This window comes from Suricata suricatta, chromosome 10 (assembly GCF_006229205.1).
Source record: "Suricata suricatta isolate VVHF042 chromosome 10, meerkat_22Aug2017_6uvM2_HiC, whole genome shotgun sequence".
Taxonomy (NCBI): Eukaryota; Metazoa; Chordata; class Mammalia; order Carnivora; family Herpestidae; genus Suricata; species Suricata suricatta.
Genome location: NC_043709.1, coordinates 111,021,927 through 111,038,250, shown reverse-complemented (window position 1 = coordinate 111,038,250; position 16,324 = coordinate 111,021,927). Strand labels below are relative to the sequence as shown.

General features: G+C 36.9%; 1 protein-coding gene across 1 annotated transcript in view; it reads left to right on the top strand.

The window, feature by feature from the left end:
* PARD3 (par-3 family cell polarity regulator) overlaps positions 1–16,324 on the top strand; it is a 524,039-nt gene that overhangs the window by 344,724 nt on the left and 162,991 nt on the right. Inside the window, exon 21 of the mRNA XM_029955571.1 lies at positions 14,358–14,468. Within this exon, the coding sequence (XP_029811431.1) occupies positions 14,358–14,468 (111 nt within the window). The remainder of the gene's footprint in view (positions 1–14,357; positions 14,469–16,324) is intronic.

Sequence of the window (16,324 nt, the reverse complement as noted above, 5' to 3'; positions counted from 1 at the left end):
TTTCTTGCTGGAAATATATTTCCCATGAAAGTAGAGAATTATGATGTATTTCCTGCTGTGACAATTTTGATTTCTTTTATATTTTCAATAATAAAATGTTATAAACTAAGTATTATCTTTTAAAAAGTAGAAAATGAAGCTAGTTAGCTATTTATTGTTTGGTCATAGATGCTATTATAGTCTTTAAATGGGCTCCTCCTTAAATTTTAGATCTTCCATCTCAATTTTAATGAGTAAGTAGCGGAAAATGTATATAACATTTTCCCTATGGAATTCTTTTTTTAGTAAGGTCCCATATTTAAATATAGTTTTATTTATATGGGTCTTATTACCTTTGCTGTAAAAATTTTATGCTACTCTTAGGGTAGATCCTTATCCTATTTAGTCTGGCAAAATTCCTTTGAACAATATTTTTCTCGTGAGATGGAAATCATGTAATTCACTAAAGCAAAATGTTCATATATTTTCAGATATTCTGGTCAGCAATGGGAAAATACCTTTTCATTTAGAAGTGTCCTCTGCTGTTGTATATACATAGAGCTGATAGGCAGCCATCTAATTTAGAGAGAAGACACTTCTTAATAGTCAAAATAATAGAGAGTGTGTGAAGGCGTCTCTAGTCACCAACTGTAGAGTACCCAGATAGCATCAGAAACAATGAGGAGAAAATGAAAATCATTTCTGACTCCTGGGATGCTGTTTTCTTCTCAATTTCATGCTGAAAGTCTTTCCACTGGAACAGCAATGTTGGCCTGAAGAGAGGAGGCTTCATTTTCAGTTGTCTCAGCCTCTCGGAAGGCTGTTGGCCACCGTGGGTGGACTTTGAGGGTGATGTCTTCAGGAGTAAATTAGCTGCAGAGACTTGGAGGGCTGAATAGTGAAGGATGGATGTGAAGATAGGATCATTTACAGAGATGTTGCAAAGAATATATTTTCCTTTTTCCTGTTTGGGAAGCCAAATGTATGAGACTCTCTTTCTTGCCTTCTTATTTCCATGATTTTATCTGTAACATACTGTTTTGGTTGTAGCACAGGCCCAAGTAACTGTCGTTTAAACAAGACAGGGGTTGTTTGTCTCTGAAAGAAGTCTGGAGATTGGCAGTCTAAGGCTTGCATGGTGGGCCCAGAGCGTCAGCAAAGTCCCTGCCTCCTGCTTCTTCGGTCATCCTTGCTATGTTTTTCCTTCTTTTTTTTTAAACTGCGGTAAAATAGTCATATTTACCACCTTCACCATCTGTTAGTGTGCTGTTCAGGGCCATTAACTCCATTCACATTGCTGTGCAGGCACCACTTACCGTCCACCTCTGAACCCTCTTCATCTCACACAACTGAAACTCTGTATCCTTTCAATACCAACCCCATTTCCCCTCCCTGACCCATAGCAACCACCATCCTGCTTTCTGTCTCCCTGCATTTGATTTGACTCTTCTAGATACTCTGTATAAGTGGAATCACAGTATTTCTGTTTTTGTCACTGGCTTATTATTTCACTTAGCATGATGTCCTCAAGATTCATCTGTGCTGTTGTTAAGTGTCAGAATTCCCATCCTTTTCAAGGCTGAATACTATCCCATTGTCCATGTAGCTCACATTTTGTTTATCCATTCATCCATCCATAGACACTTAGTTTGAGTCTATCTTTTGGCTTTTGTGAATAATGCCACTAGGAACGCGAGTGTCTTAAACATATATTTCTACCCTTGTTGTCACTTCATGGTTACAACTCTAGCCATCTTGTCAGAATTTTAAGTAAGAAGAGGCAGAAAAGAGAAAGGGGAACTTTCACAGCAGTCAGCCTCTTTCTACCAATCATTCTGAAGTCCCATATCAATTTCTATTGGCCAGAATTTATCAATAACAATGATAATAAAATAGTACTTATTGAGAGCCTATTTGTGCCAATACAGATCAAATGTATAATTCCTTTAATTCTCAGTAAAACCTATGAGGGTGGTTGCATTTTACTAAAGAGGAAACTGAGACTCATAGAGGTTAAGTGACTTGTCCGAGCAGAGTTAGTCATGTGACTATGCATCACATAGGTAGGAAGAGGAAAAGCCGGGATTTTGACCCAGAAATATGGCTCCAAATGTTTACGCTCTTAACTGCTGTCTTCTACTGTCTTCCGTTCCTGTTCTCAAAGGAGTCCAGGGAAAGTAGTTTTATCTCAACGAGGCACATTTCCTCTCCCTGCCAAATTAGGGTTCTACTTCTACGGAGGAGAAGGAGGATGAATACTGAATAGACAGCACCTGCTGTGGTACGTCTGCTCCTGGGAAACCTCTCTGAGTCAGTTTCTGAATACAGGTGGCCTCAGGCCTCTGAAATTGGAGCTGCTTTATAGCCCTGGGCTACTGTTCACCCTCATTCTGCTGTGCTGGCCAAGACCAGCCACAACTGGCCAGATCATTTTGGGTTAACCAAATAAACAGGGAGTGGACCACAAAATACTGGAAAACCTTATTCTTTCTACCACTTGAAATGGTCATTGTCTTCCCAACTTAGCCTAGAGGAGCTACCTAGAAATGGAAGAAGAAATGAATATATGAGTATTTTTGTTAGAAAATTGTATCTATTATGTATCAAGTAATGATTTCTGCTAACAGTGCGCTACATGTTTAAGAATATGATTGCATTTCATCTTTGCTACTACTATATTTTTATAGATAGTATTTTTATTATTTCATAGTGCCAATTGTCACACCTCAAATAACCTACATCTTTCTGATTTTGGAGTGCAAACTCAGTCAGTATACTAACGTGGATGATACTGACTTTGGTGCCATTTTAAACTCCTGGTTTTTATGGTTACATTCCCCAAATGTATTCTTGGGTGACAGCATGCTAGATCTTGTTTTCTGGGACTTAGATGGTCATCTGTATTCATTCAATCTTGGCCATCTCAGTCGAAAGAGACTTTCTTCTTACTGTTTAGGAATTAGTCCTTAAATAAATTGGGCATTCTTGGGTGAGGACCAATATGCATTTTACTGTTCTTTGAGCCCTGTTCTTATTCTTTGTAAGTAATGAAGCCATTGCATTGAACTTAGTTATTTATCTTAAACACTCGCTCAGGGGTTCTCAGCCCTCAGGGTTTGGCTCCGCAGGGTCTTTTGGCAGTGTCTGATGGCTCACTTGGTTTTCACCAGCAGGGAGAGGTGCCAGTGGCATGTGGTGGGTACAGGCCATAGATGCTCCTGAACATTCTATGATGCCAAAGAAAGCCTGTCCCCCCCCCCCCCCCCCCGCCCCACAGGATTGTCTGCGCCAAAATTTCAATAATGCCACAGTTGAAAAAATCTTGTCCTTCCCCAAACCTGCTGCTATGTGACATGTGCTTGAGTTGTTGACCTTCAGATAAGCTACACGAATGCTTCAGTATCTTCTGCTTTATTCTCCTTGGATCCCCCATCAGCAACTTCTTTTAGTTGTTACTCAGTATGTAGGAACACTGCCTCGTGTGTTTTAGTGGACGCTGAAGAGTTAAAATTACATTGAAAACTTCCAAGTATTTTATAGTCCACTTGGTGTTTTACCATTGAAGATGCTTACATAGTGTGTGATCCTCCTTAAAGTTTATTTTTAATATGATTTCAGTGTAATAAATAAAGATTTTACTTTATGAACTGCCAACATATAAAATTACATGAAGAACCTAAGAGATATTCAAAGAGGCTGAGGTCAATCTAAGAGGGAGATGAGTATTCTGTGGTAGAAAGAACTGGGGATGTAGATTTGAAGCTTTCTCGTCCCAGCCCAGCGCTACCCCCTCTGACACGTCCCCCATCAGCTTTCTCAGGGTCCTCTAAGCACTAAAGGAAAGAATACGTATGGAAAGCTTTCGTGGAATTTTAAGGTGCTGTATGTCTGTCAGCTCATGTTATTCATTAAGTTCTTTTCTTACGGGCTTTTCTTCCCTTAGATTAATTATTCCTGCATTAGTTTATTAGTTTCTAGATACGTATTCTGAGTGCCTTTGCTTAAAAAGATGTATAGGTTATTTCTATCATTGAGGAGTAGAAATAGATCTATTTATATTATATACTCTCCTCAACAAAGTGAGATTTGCTAATACCCCATGATTACACACTCATTTAGGCCAGACAGTTTCAGACCTCAGCCAAGGAAAAGCAGCTTAATGATATCCTGTAAAAGCAACCATAACTGGGGAGACTTGAGAATTTAAACTGATATCCGTGGTATTGGCTCCAGTTGCAAGACGGTTTATTGGACAAACAGGGCGTACTCTTACGGAGGTCTACATTTTGGCTTGTGCTCGCCGTTGAGTCCATGGAGCCCCAGACCACACAGCAGGCAGTGCAGACGAGACAGCTCTTAGGGGATGGAAATAAGCTGGATGAGAGGAATTCCAGGCCAATGCACAAATCAACAAGTTCTATATTTAAACGCTGGTTCAACTATTTAGTCAAATAAGGAAAAATGTGGTGGTTTGCCATTTGTCAAATTTCATGTTCCCCTTTCCGTTGGGGCTGTGCCGATTGGAGATGAGACACTAAGCATGTCCCCTTGTTCTAAACCCTTGTCACTCTGTCCCCGAAAACCATCCTACGATTTCGGATCCTAGTTACCAGCTGGGTTCTAAACCACAGTTGAGTCATAAAATGTGCATCCTGGGGGAATGAATCACAGCACAGAAGAGTAAAGAACCTTTCCTGAGAAGAGCCATTGCCATTTTGCGGTGTCACACCATCGTCTTCTGTATGTGTTAAACTTGTCAGGACTGAGGTGTGCTGCAGGAACACTGAGTTTACCCAAATATATGACCAATGTCCTTTGTTCCTTAAGAGGGTTGTATGACTCAGGAAGAGTGAGTTTGGGCTTGGAGGCCGGCAGGAATCCTGCCTGGCTCTTTTCTGCTCCGCCAATTAGGTGTGGCCTCCAGCTTACACCCTGCAGGACTTCTATTGGGCCTTATAAAATGTGTCAGCTCCCCAATATTAAATCTGAATATGCAAAAGATTAAAAATGAAAGTCTGTGCCTCTTAATTTACTCTGTGGAGAGCATTCTCTAAGAAATTGAATCAACAGAAATTATTCCCTATCAGCAACAGAAAAAAGTGCTGACTGACACCTCAACTTTACAGATAATGAGATCTTTGGGGAAGTTTTAATCTTTCAAAGTTTCCAGGAGCTATACCAAAGGTCTGTTCCCACCCCTCCCCTAGACTTCAATGACCATATTTTCTGTCTTTGTCACTTTCATCTGCTCTGTAAACATAGAAGCAGAGAACATATTGAGAGTGTTTCAGCTGTACCTGTAACTAAATAATCTCCTATTAGTAGTCAAAACTTTGAATTTGAATTGCAATGCATATTTAAATTGAGGGTGAATATTTCCAACTCAAAAGAGATATTCTTAAATTGTGCCTGTGTTTGCATTGCCACATAAGGGTTTACAACCTGGATGCAGTTTGAATATCAGATAGGCATATGGCAACAGAAATTATTAGGATTATCTTTGATACTAAAAGCTAATTCTTTGTCCTAACAGAAAAAAAGGTGTATAATAAAATATCTTTCCACCTTTTACTTTTTCTTTTTTCAAATGCCTTTTTGAATAGATGTGTTTTTTGACTTAGGTCTCATTAGCATTTCTTATGGAGACTGCCTTTGGGGCAGTACCACTTGCTAAATTGTTCTGATGCCTTAGGAAAAGGAAAACCATGGTAACCAGATGTAGGGTATGATTATTTGCCTCTGACCTGGCAAAGTGTTGGGTTTAACAAAAGAAGCTTAATAGAAATGTTCAAATTGACCCTTCTCATCACTTGGGCTGCTTAGAGCTCAATCAATCTCTCATTATTATCAGAGCTATTCGCTCAAAGGCAGCAGCGATAGTATTTCTCATAATCACTTCTTGAGCCAAATGTAATTTGCAATTTGGAGTATTGTATTATGAAACAATAATGCATTAAAATGAACAGTGCAAGAATTAGGAGTATAGTAGTAAAGAAAGGATCTAGAGAAGTAGTTTTGTGAAAGGCACTCTCAAAATCATAAGTGGACATGGCTGATTTCAATGCCAAATTAAGCATTTCAAAAAAATCAGAATTGTGTGTTGTTTTTACTATGTTTGGGTATGTGTATGTTTATTTTATACATATATATATATGTATGTATATATAATCATAAAGTTGATGTAGTTAAGGGGGAAGCAAAAAATATACTTTGCATATTATTTGCATTTCCATGTTTGGTGTTATGGGGCTTGTGTGGTTTGATTACCTGTGTGGGTATATGTTGAAGAAAAATTAGGCAGATCAAGCCTTATACAGATCTTGGACCGAACAGTAATCGCTGTTGACTTTTTACAAAGGGGATTTATTTGCTACAGAAAGTATGTCACACAGTCCATGAACCAGCTGATGCCTAAAATGCTTTAACATTATAATTAAGATATGCTTCCACTCATCTGTCATTTTACTTGAATGGCTCTAAGTAGAGATTATAAATATTATTTCAGAGTTATCTAGTATTTATCTTGTGTTTTGAAGGATTACTGTGTTTGCTTGTTTGTTTTTTTTAAGTCTTTCCATTTAGCTCCTATGGTTGTGTGTGTGTGTGTGTGTGTGTGTGTGTGTGTGTGTTTGCATTTGGGTTTTATTTGTAAGATATTTGGAACTTACAATGATTCGTGTAAAATTAAAATTGATAATATGATGGGTTCAATTTCTTCATTGTTATTTTAATAATTCTTGTTCCATATCCTTCCAGGACTCCTGAAGTGTTGGGTTGCTAGACATATCAGTGCATCCTTGATTAGATGACGCAGGCCGTGCCGAGGGGAGGGTGCACTTATGAGGACACGTAATGGGAATCCTGAAAAGAGCGTGTTGTCCATTGAGGGTGTACCGCATATCTAAAGCCTGTTCTAGCTTGGTGAAGTAGAAGCTGTATTTTCTTTTTTAAAAAAAAGAAGGTTACTTCTTTTTTCTGGATGCCAGACAACCCAAATTTAGTTTATTAAATCTAATCAGACTAGCACTGATGAAAACTGTACACAATCAAATAATGCTTGTCAGGTTTGTGAATTTCCTTTTAAAGAGAACCCCTGCTAAACTCCACCAAGTTAAAACTGCATCCCATTTTATAAAAGCACCATCAAGTTGTCATGTACCCTTTCTAAGCCTTCTCATCATTGTTGATTACCAAGATGTTTTTTGCCTAAATAGGAGCTTTCTGCTTTTCATAATCAGCCTTCTCTTCCCTGATTCATCCAGCATTGCCACAATCTTACAATCTACTGCTGAGCAAATCAGTACGCTATCATGGTAGCAATTTCTTAAAATGTCACTAAAATATGTAAGATCCTGTATGGGAAGGACATATTAAAAGTGACTTGTTTTTTTCTTATTTTTAAAATGGAGGCTGAGGCGCAGAAAAATAGGGCCAGAAACTATGAGCCACATTATTATAAAAGATAAATGCATGCCATGAATTCTTGCTGTTTTACCCTCTGATTGGGTTCGGACAGTTTGACATGTTTCTGCTGTTTCCCGGCAGTATTTGCATATGTCAGGACAGACAGTTTTGACTTCTGGAGTACCACTGCACCTAGAAATATCAGCAGTGTCCTACGTATGTGGGTAGTTTTTATGATCCTTTCCAATGGTTGAGATCAGTTCTTGACCTGTGTCTAGATTCCTGGGCTTCATAGACAAGTTCCATTTGGGAACAGTGTCCTTTGGACCTCACTGCTGCAGGCAATGCAAGATTTACCGTATTTATTTCAACAAAGATGTTTTAACCAGCTGCTGCAAGTATAAAAGCGTAAGAGTGACTGACTGTCTTTGGCTCCTCAAGTTTTTGGGGTGGCTGGGTGTGGTAAAGAGTCTTGGGTCTGAAGTCTGGCTTTGCTACTTACTTGCTATATGGCCTGTGAAATCATGAAATTCCCCCTGAGGTTTCCTTTAAAGAGGAGGATGATAACACCTACCTCACATGCTGGTTGTGAAAACCAGTGAGATAAAGTACATAATAAAAATTCAATAAATTCTAGTAAAATGTAATTAAGTAACCAAAAGAGCATTCAACAGGCATTCAATTATATGTCTCACTTAGGATTTACACAAAGTGAACTTGTAGGTCTGAGAATTTCAGTTTCTCTAGATGTATCCAAGCACAGGCCCATTGAAATTTCCTAAACTAGCTATGAGATGACCTGAACTCTTTTCCTAGTTTGCAGTGTGACTTTGGGCATCTCTGCATCCCTTTGGGGCCTCAGTTTCCTTGTCTGTCACATTGGGTGCCAATCCTGACCTTGATTTTTCAGAAACATGTGCACATATTCCTTCAGTGTGCATGGAATTTTATTGTTGCAATGAAACAATCTATAAAGATACATGGTTAAATTTTTTTTTCAATTAACATTTAGAACAGTTTAAAGCTTTAAGGCAGAAATAAGTTCGTAATCGTATTAAGACCAGAGTGATAAGTTAAGTCAATGCTAACACCAACAATGCGAGAAAAGATTGAACCAGAATCAATTGAAAAGATTTTCTAGAGAAACTTGGATCAAAAACCATTTAGGAAAAGTATGACATAAAAGACTATAGAGAAATAGTGTTAAGAGCTCATTATTTTGCTTTGATTTGAGTGAATGGCGTGTTCCTGAGGCATCGCAGAGAGCTTGATTGGAACAAAGGAATAACACGGTACAAAGGATTTGATTTTGCTGTACAGAATCTTGAACCCAGCCCTTGCCCCGGCTGGTATCTCTCAAGGATCTTTAGGGTAAATGGCAGCGTCATCACAGCAGGCAGTGGTCAAAGACCGGTTAGCACAGTGATTGTTTCCACCAGAAACAACTCCTATATTAGTAATGAGTTACTGGAGAAAGGACGTGATTGAATCATGTGGTGGTACAAATACATAGAAGAGAGAGGCAAAATACAGGGCAGGGTGTTGAGTTAGATGACCATGTTGGCCATTTCTGTTTTGAAGTTGGATCTTGGGGGAGGATGGGTGGCTTCTAGTCACTGACATTGAATTTGTATTTGAGCCATTTCCACACTCTCCCAGGCAAGCAGTGTCACTTAACCTACATGCTTGTTAGGCAAGTATTGAAGCAAAGCCCTCCTTAGACATAAAGACCTTTATGTGAGAGCATAATTTCTAGGTGACATTTCAGTGATTTTTTTGAAGAAAATCTTATTTCAAAAATTATTCCTCAAAGCTTACAACATAATTGGTGCTGGGTATTGTGTTCATCTATTTTTAAGTAAGGCAGAAGATTTTTAAGACTTATACTGAATCATGTTTTCAAATACGATATTAGGAAAATCCATTTCATTACAAATCTGATTATATTTTATTTATAGCAGGATGCTGTGCATGATATCACTCAGCATAATTTTTTCTGAGGATCTCTAATTTTATTAGCAATATAAAATATAGTAAGATATTTCAATGTTATTTATACTGCAGAGAGAATTGGGTTAATTTATTAAAAACTGAAATGATGGTTCAGTAGCACGAAACCCTTACAGTAAATTTTTAATGACAGTTCTTTCTATATGAAAACAAGAGAATTTTGTTGCAATCCTGTCATTGCTTTTTCTTTCTTTTCCTGTTCATCAACAAGTGCATGTTTTGCCCATTATTCTTTACGATAGTAATATATGTGGCCGATCTGCCTGACAGCAATGATCTCATTTGTAACGCGTCATAGTAAAACCCATTTAGCAGATTACTTGGAGATTACTTTAGCTGAATGAAAACACTGCTGTATTCTTTAGGAAGAATGCCATATGTTTAAGAAATGTTACAATCAATTCTACACTGATAAGACAGTGTATCCTTCATGGAGGAGTCGTCAGTGGATTGGTGGCATTTTTTCATTGTACTTTATTTGTGTAGCAAGGACCTGTGACATTTTTCTCTATCAACTTTTTCTCTCAAGCTTTCTATTTTTCTTTTTGTCTCTTTTTTTTTAAGTCATTCTTCTATGTTAATGTACACTAAAATATGACTAGCAAATTCTTCCCAAGGCGCTGGGGTCCAGGACCACTCTCTATTCCAGCGTCACACCCATTGGACGGTGGAACTTTCTGTTTGAGCATATGTGGTGGGCAGTTCCGAAAACTGATTCTTTGCTGAGAATGGGTTTGCTTCCTGGGCATACCGCTAGTACTTTTAGTACCATGTTTTCAGCTTTGCTGTTCTTTGGAAAGTGACTCATGTGAAATTCAACTGTGGCTTTTAAAAGATAATAAAATAAATGTAATTGATACAGGTTTTAAGCGCTTGCTGTGGAATGGTTGTTTTCATAGATTAATTAGTGATTTTAGCTGTGAAACTGACTTTAAGAATACATGTGTAGCTGAAAGTTTTCAGTGACTTCGCCCTTCTTTGCAGGAAGAATTAAACTAATAGAACACTACAATATATTGGCAATGACAGTGAATGAGGGTGTAGCTACTTTCTTTTTCTTTTTACACTCTAGAGTGGTTGGTATATTTTTTTCACCTACAGCCTTTATTTTATTCTGTCAAACAAATTATAGCTGAGGGATTCATTTTTATCCCAATTATAAAGTAATGTGCTGTGCTTTCATAGTATGCCTTAAAGAAATCACATAATTTATTAACTAAACCACGCATTAGGGGATATGTCCAAATGCAAACCTGTAAACATTTTATCTGTAGTTTCTTTACTTTTTACCCTATTAATATTGAATTTATAATTTTAAAAAGAAAGTATACTTTCTTATAACAATTTGATCAAAAATTTACAAATAATAAAACAATATATTCTGGTGATTCAGAAGCAGCATAAAAACTAATATTTTAATATCAAATAAGTGAGAACAAATGCAGTTCTTAAATATGAGTCAGGATTCACTTTTTTTTTAAATTATGTATATTTAGGATAAAAGTTGAAAGTTGATAGAGATATAAAACTAAAACTTTCTCCACAAACTAGGACCAAGATCATTAAAAAATCAAGATCTAAAATAGCTAATTAAACTCAATGTTAGGTTTGAGACCAAAAATATCTAAATCTTTAAATCATGGAAAAGTCGAAAATGCTTAATTCCTCATATTAACTCAAAGGGAAGATGTACATGATCTTCTCATAAGATTAAACTGTACCTTGTGGTACAGAGAAATATACATTTGACTCTTGAACAACACAGGGATTGGGGTACCAATACCCTGTGCAGATGAAAGTCAATGTGTAACTTTTGACTTTCCTAAAATCTAACTAGTAATGGTCTACTATTGACCAGAACCCTTACTGATAACATAAACAATGGACTAACACATTTTTTGTGTATTATACCTACCTGTATACTGTATTCTTACCATAAAGTGAGCTAGAGAAAAGAGAATGTTATTAAGAAAATCATAAGAAAGAGGAAATGCAGTAACTGTAGTTCTCAAAAAAAAATCGGTATAAGTGGATCTATGCTGTTCAAGGATCAACTGTACATCTTGCGTCATGGCTTAGTGCTTTTTAAAAAAAATACAGTTTGAATGTATGTAATCTGGAATGTGAACCAGTACACTTCTTTAGAAGCAAAACAGGGGCTCCTAGGTGGCTCAGTCATTTAAGTATCTGACTCTTGATTTTGGCTCAGGTCATGACCTCATGGTTCATGTTTGAACGCTGTGTCGGGCCTTGCACTGACGTTGTGGAGCCTGCTTAAAATTCTATGCCCCTCTCTCTTTCTCTCTCTCTCAAAAACAATGAAAAAAAAAACATAAAAAGCAAAACAAAACAGGTCAATATGGCACTGCTGAATCATTTGAGGGATATTTATGAACTGAAAACCTAAATAGTTAAAATGATTTACCTTTCTTTAGGAATCCCTCTTATAAGTAGATTTGAATTTGCACTTTTCTTGAAGTTAGAATGTAATACATTTTATATTTCCAGATGCCTCCATGTTGCAGAATTTTCAGGATGGGAACTCATGGGGGCTTTAAATACCATCTACATGCTGATGATGCTCAAATTAATTTGTCCAGCTCTGTCCTCTTCCCTCAACCCCCTGTAGATGCTTAATAAATTTTTGTCAAATGAATGAACATTATGTTTTAGATGTTGACTCCTACTGAGATGTATCAGTTTTTTTATGTTCACTCTTTCATTTATTTATTTATTCGTTCTATAAAGCCAGTCATTGTGCCTCTTAGGCGTTATTGATATACTGACAGAAATAAAGGAAAGAGAAAGTTTTTAATTTTAATGCTTTGTATCTGTTAGTTTTAAAAGTATAGTACATTTTTCCTTTGTGAGAAATGGTCAGATTCCAGGCTCAAGTTCTTAGGGACAGTTTTCTCTTTTGCAATTGCAATGATCTTCCAATTTCTAAACAACATTGTAATTTAAGGATAGGTTTGGTTTATAGAAGATAATTATATAGGCATTTGTGAATGCTCTCTAATAATATACATAATTTGGGGGCACCTGGGTGGCTCAGTTGGTTAAGCGTCCGGCTTCGGCTCAGGTCATGATCTTGTGGTTCATGGGTTCGAGCTCTGTGTCGGGCTCTGTGCTGACAGCTAGCTCAGAGCCTGGAGCCTGCTTCAGATTTTGTGTTTCCCTCCTCTCTCTTATCCTCCCCTGCTTGTGCTGTCTCTCTCAAAAATAAAGAACAGGAAAAACAATTTTAAAAAATAATACACATAATTTTTGGAGGATTGGTAGTGGTATTTTAAATTTTTTTCTATTTTAACATTTTAAGAATTCTCTTCCTTATTTATTTTATTTTATTTATTTATTTGAGAGAGAGAGAGAGAGAGAGAGGCCACAAGTGGGGTAGAGGGCAGAGGGAAATGGGAGAGAGACTCCTCAGCAGGCTGCACACTGAGTGCAGAGCCCCACGTGGGCTCCATCCCATGACCCTGGGACCATAGCATAAGCTGAAATCAAGAGTCAGAAGCTCCACTAACTGAGCTACGCAGGTGCCCCGTCTCCCTTTCTTATTTATAAACCTGTTTGCAAATAGTGTTACTTTATTTAATGTATGAGATATTCCCATGTAGACATACACATTCCCATATGCTGTAAATTAGCATTTGAAATTAGATTTATATTACTAAAATAAAGACCTAGGCTACCAACCAAGCCATTAGTTGAAGTACTTTTTTTTTTCTTTTATATCAACTTGGACTACCCTTTTTTTTTTAAACTCTTCTTCTTTTCGATATGATTGTCAGCATATGCCAGACTCCTACTTTGTCTTCAGAAAGAAGTAACATATTTTCTATATTTATGAATTCTTAGTTAAGGAACTGTCTACAAAATTTTTTTTTTAAATATCTGGTGTATTTGAGGGTATGTAGTACATGTATGAGCACATGTTCAGACAAAAGGAACAGAACAGGGACACCGGGGTGGCTCAGTCGGCTAAGTGTCCGACTTCAGTCCATGAGTTCAAGCCCCACGTCGGGCTCTGTGTTGACAGCTCAGAGTCTGGAGCCTACTTCCGATTCTGTGTCTCCCTCTCTCTCTCTCTACCCCTCCCTCACTTGCACTCTGTCTTTCAAAAATAAATAAACATTAAAAAAAATAAAAAGGAAAGAAAAGAAAAGGAACAAAACAGGACAAAGAATTGATAGCAAGTCAAGGCTTCTGAGATGCTTTGGATGCCAGAAGAGGGTATTAGTGTTTTCAGAGAGCTCCCAGCTCAGTGGCCATCCATGAAAGTTTGTGTGGCCTGGTTTTGAATCATGTGTCTGTTTCATGCATTTGTTTTTGATTGTATATAGATTCCACATTCACCAATTGCTTCTCATCAGATTTCAGAATAGTATTTGATGAGAATGCCTTAAAGCTTTCAATTTAATAAGCGCAAAGTGTTAGAGCAGTGTAAATTATCCTTTGTAGTTTAGACCTTGCGAACATGACCTTGTTTGTCAGTTTTTAAACTAAAATGAATGTTTCCAATAAACCTGACTATGAAAGTAAAGAAGAGTTGTTTATGGAGAGATTACTAAATAGATGATTGTGGATTACCATCCTTTAGTCCTAAGAGAAACCCATTCTAATGCAGATTTAAAGTATTCAGCACTCAGTCCTCTACATTTATTAATTGTTTGTTCAATAAGGATGAACTATGAAGTTGTTGCTTATTTGTGTTTTGCCAAAAGAAAAATGGGTATTGAGGCCATTTTCAAAAGGGTTGTCCCTGGAAAGTTCTGATTAAAAATAATTACAATACACTGATTGAAAATATTAATATTGGGCAAAAATAGTGATTCGCAGGTGACCTTTTGGCCCTCATGTGGAGGAAGCTCCCATTTCATTGAGTACATATGTATTTGTCACAAAAGAATGGAAACTCATTTTGTATATATTGACAAGTTAGAATTTTTTGTTATCAACAGGTTTGGCAAACATCGAAAAGATGACAAGATTGAGAAAACGGGTAAAATACAAATACAGGCTTCCCTTACGTCAGAAGAGGAGAGGATACGAATGAAGCAGGAGCGGGAGAGGTAGACTTCAGTCATTCGATTCAATCTCCTCAGATAGAGCTGCTTTTTCTTTTCTACTCTTTTTTCTTTAATATGAAGGATTTGTATTTGAATGGTTTTTAGTGTTTCTGTGAGATAAATACAATGTAAAGAAAGATTCAGAGAAAAACGTGTTTATTTGAGGCATTTAAGTGAATTTTAATGGTTTTAATTAAGATCTTTGCCTAGGACATAGTAGGGCATTTTAGATGAATTAAATAAACATTAAGATGGAATATATAATCACTTGTAAAATCACAAAGAAATATTTACAATTCCGTTTCATTCATTTATGAGTTCATAGTATTTTAAAATAATTTTTAAGAATATTTCTCGGGAAATAAAACTTTTTTGCTATCTCATTTAAAATATTTTGATTGATAACAACAGTTGAAGAGGCTCTTGCTTTGGGGCTATATTGTTTTTCTCTCAATCCTGACATTTGTTTCTTTCTTCTCTATTTTGCAGTCATATTTTGTGACATTTTCCACTTAAATTTGATTCTCCTCTCTTGTTGAGTCATTCCATAAGAACCCAAAGACCAATGAAATGAATGAAAAGTTACTTTAAGTAGATACTTAAAACCATTTTGATAAGTGACTTGATTTCTCTTGTTGTCACTCCTAGGGGACGAGAAAGCCACATTTTTGTCATTAGAGTTTGCAGGCTCATTGGGACCACCTCTGTATCATCACTCTGTGCTTCCAGAGCTGCCGCAGCAAGAGATAATATGCCTGTTTTACTCTGAATAATCTGGGGTACGAGGGAGTTTCTGGTGCCTGGTTCAAGGCTGAAAGACGAAATATTGTCCATAACTAAGATTAGAGTCCAGCGTTCTTCCAGATTCTTGCAAACAGTTTGAGTCTGGCACTTTTGGTCTCCCCTTTAATGAATGAAAGAACTAGGAAGAATATCCTACAAATGTAATCTTGTAGTCTTTTTACAAGAGATTAACGTTTGGATATTTTTCCAGTCATCTTTTTTTCCTACATCTGAGGTTTGGGGCTAGGACAGTTACTCTGATTCTCTGTAGCTTTTCAGAGTATTATTAAATATATAAATGGAAAAAGTATAGACTTTGAACTTATGATGCAAGTCTAGGTTTTTTCTTCTGGCACTTCCCTAGTTTTATTTATTTATCTTTTTAAACTCTTCCATTTTCTTACTTTTTAGGACTCTTTCTAATCCTCTTCAATTTTGCCATCCCCAGACTTATTAATAAGCTCACTGTTGTCAGGCCAGGGCACATGATATTCCTCAGGGTATATAATATGGCACTTAATTGCTCTGTACTATAAATTTCTATCCTAAAAGTCTTTCTTGTCCCTAAAGGAAGAAAGCGTATGCCAGCTAAAGGTACACACAGGCAAATATGTGGTCTGGGTCGAGAACAATCTGAGCAGTAGAAACATTCTACTTCTATCTCGATGCCATCATAGGGGATAGCTTCATTTACCTTGTACCATTGTTCACATTTGAAATATTCTTTTCTTTCAGTTTAAGATGATTACTGTGTCTCAATGCAGAATTCTATCACCATTTTCCCAGATACTTGTTACAATAATGCATAGTCAAGTTTTTACAGCCAAACAATGATTTTTACATAATGGTTTCACTTGTATTATTAATTTGCCTAAGGCACAGTTCACTTTCAGTTTTGCTTTTAATCTCCATCTCTGTACCTCTAATGATGCAATACTTCTGGGAACTAGGTTGGTCATAATGAATTTACAATGTGCAGGAGGCCTAGAATAAAAATCTTTTAGGGTCAAGGAACAAGTGAATGGCCCATTAAAAAAATCAATTAGCTTCATAATTTAAGAAAACTATTATACTCT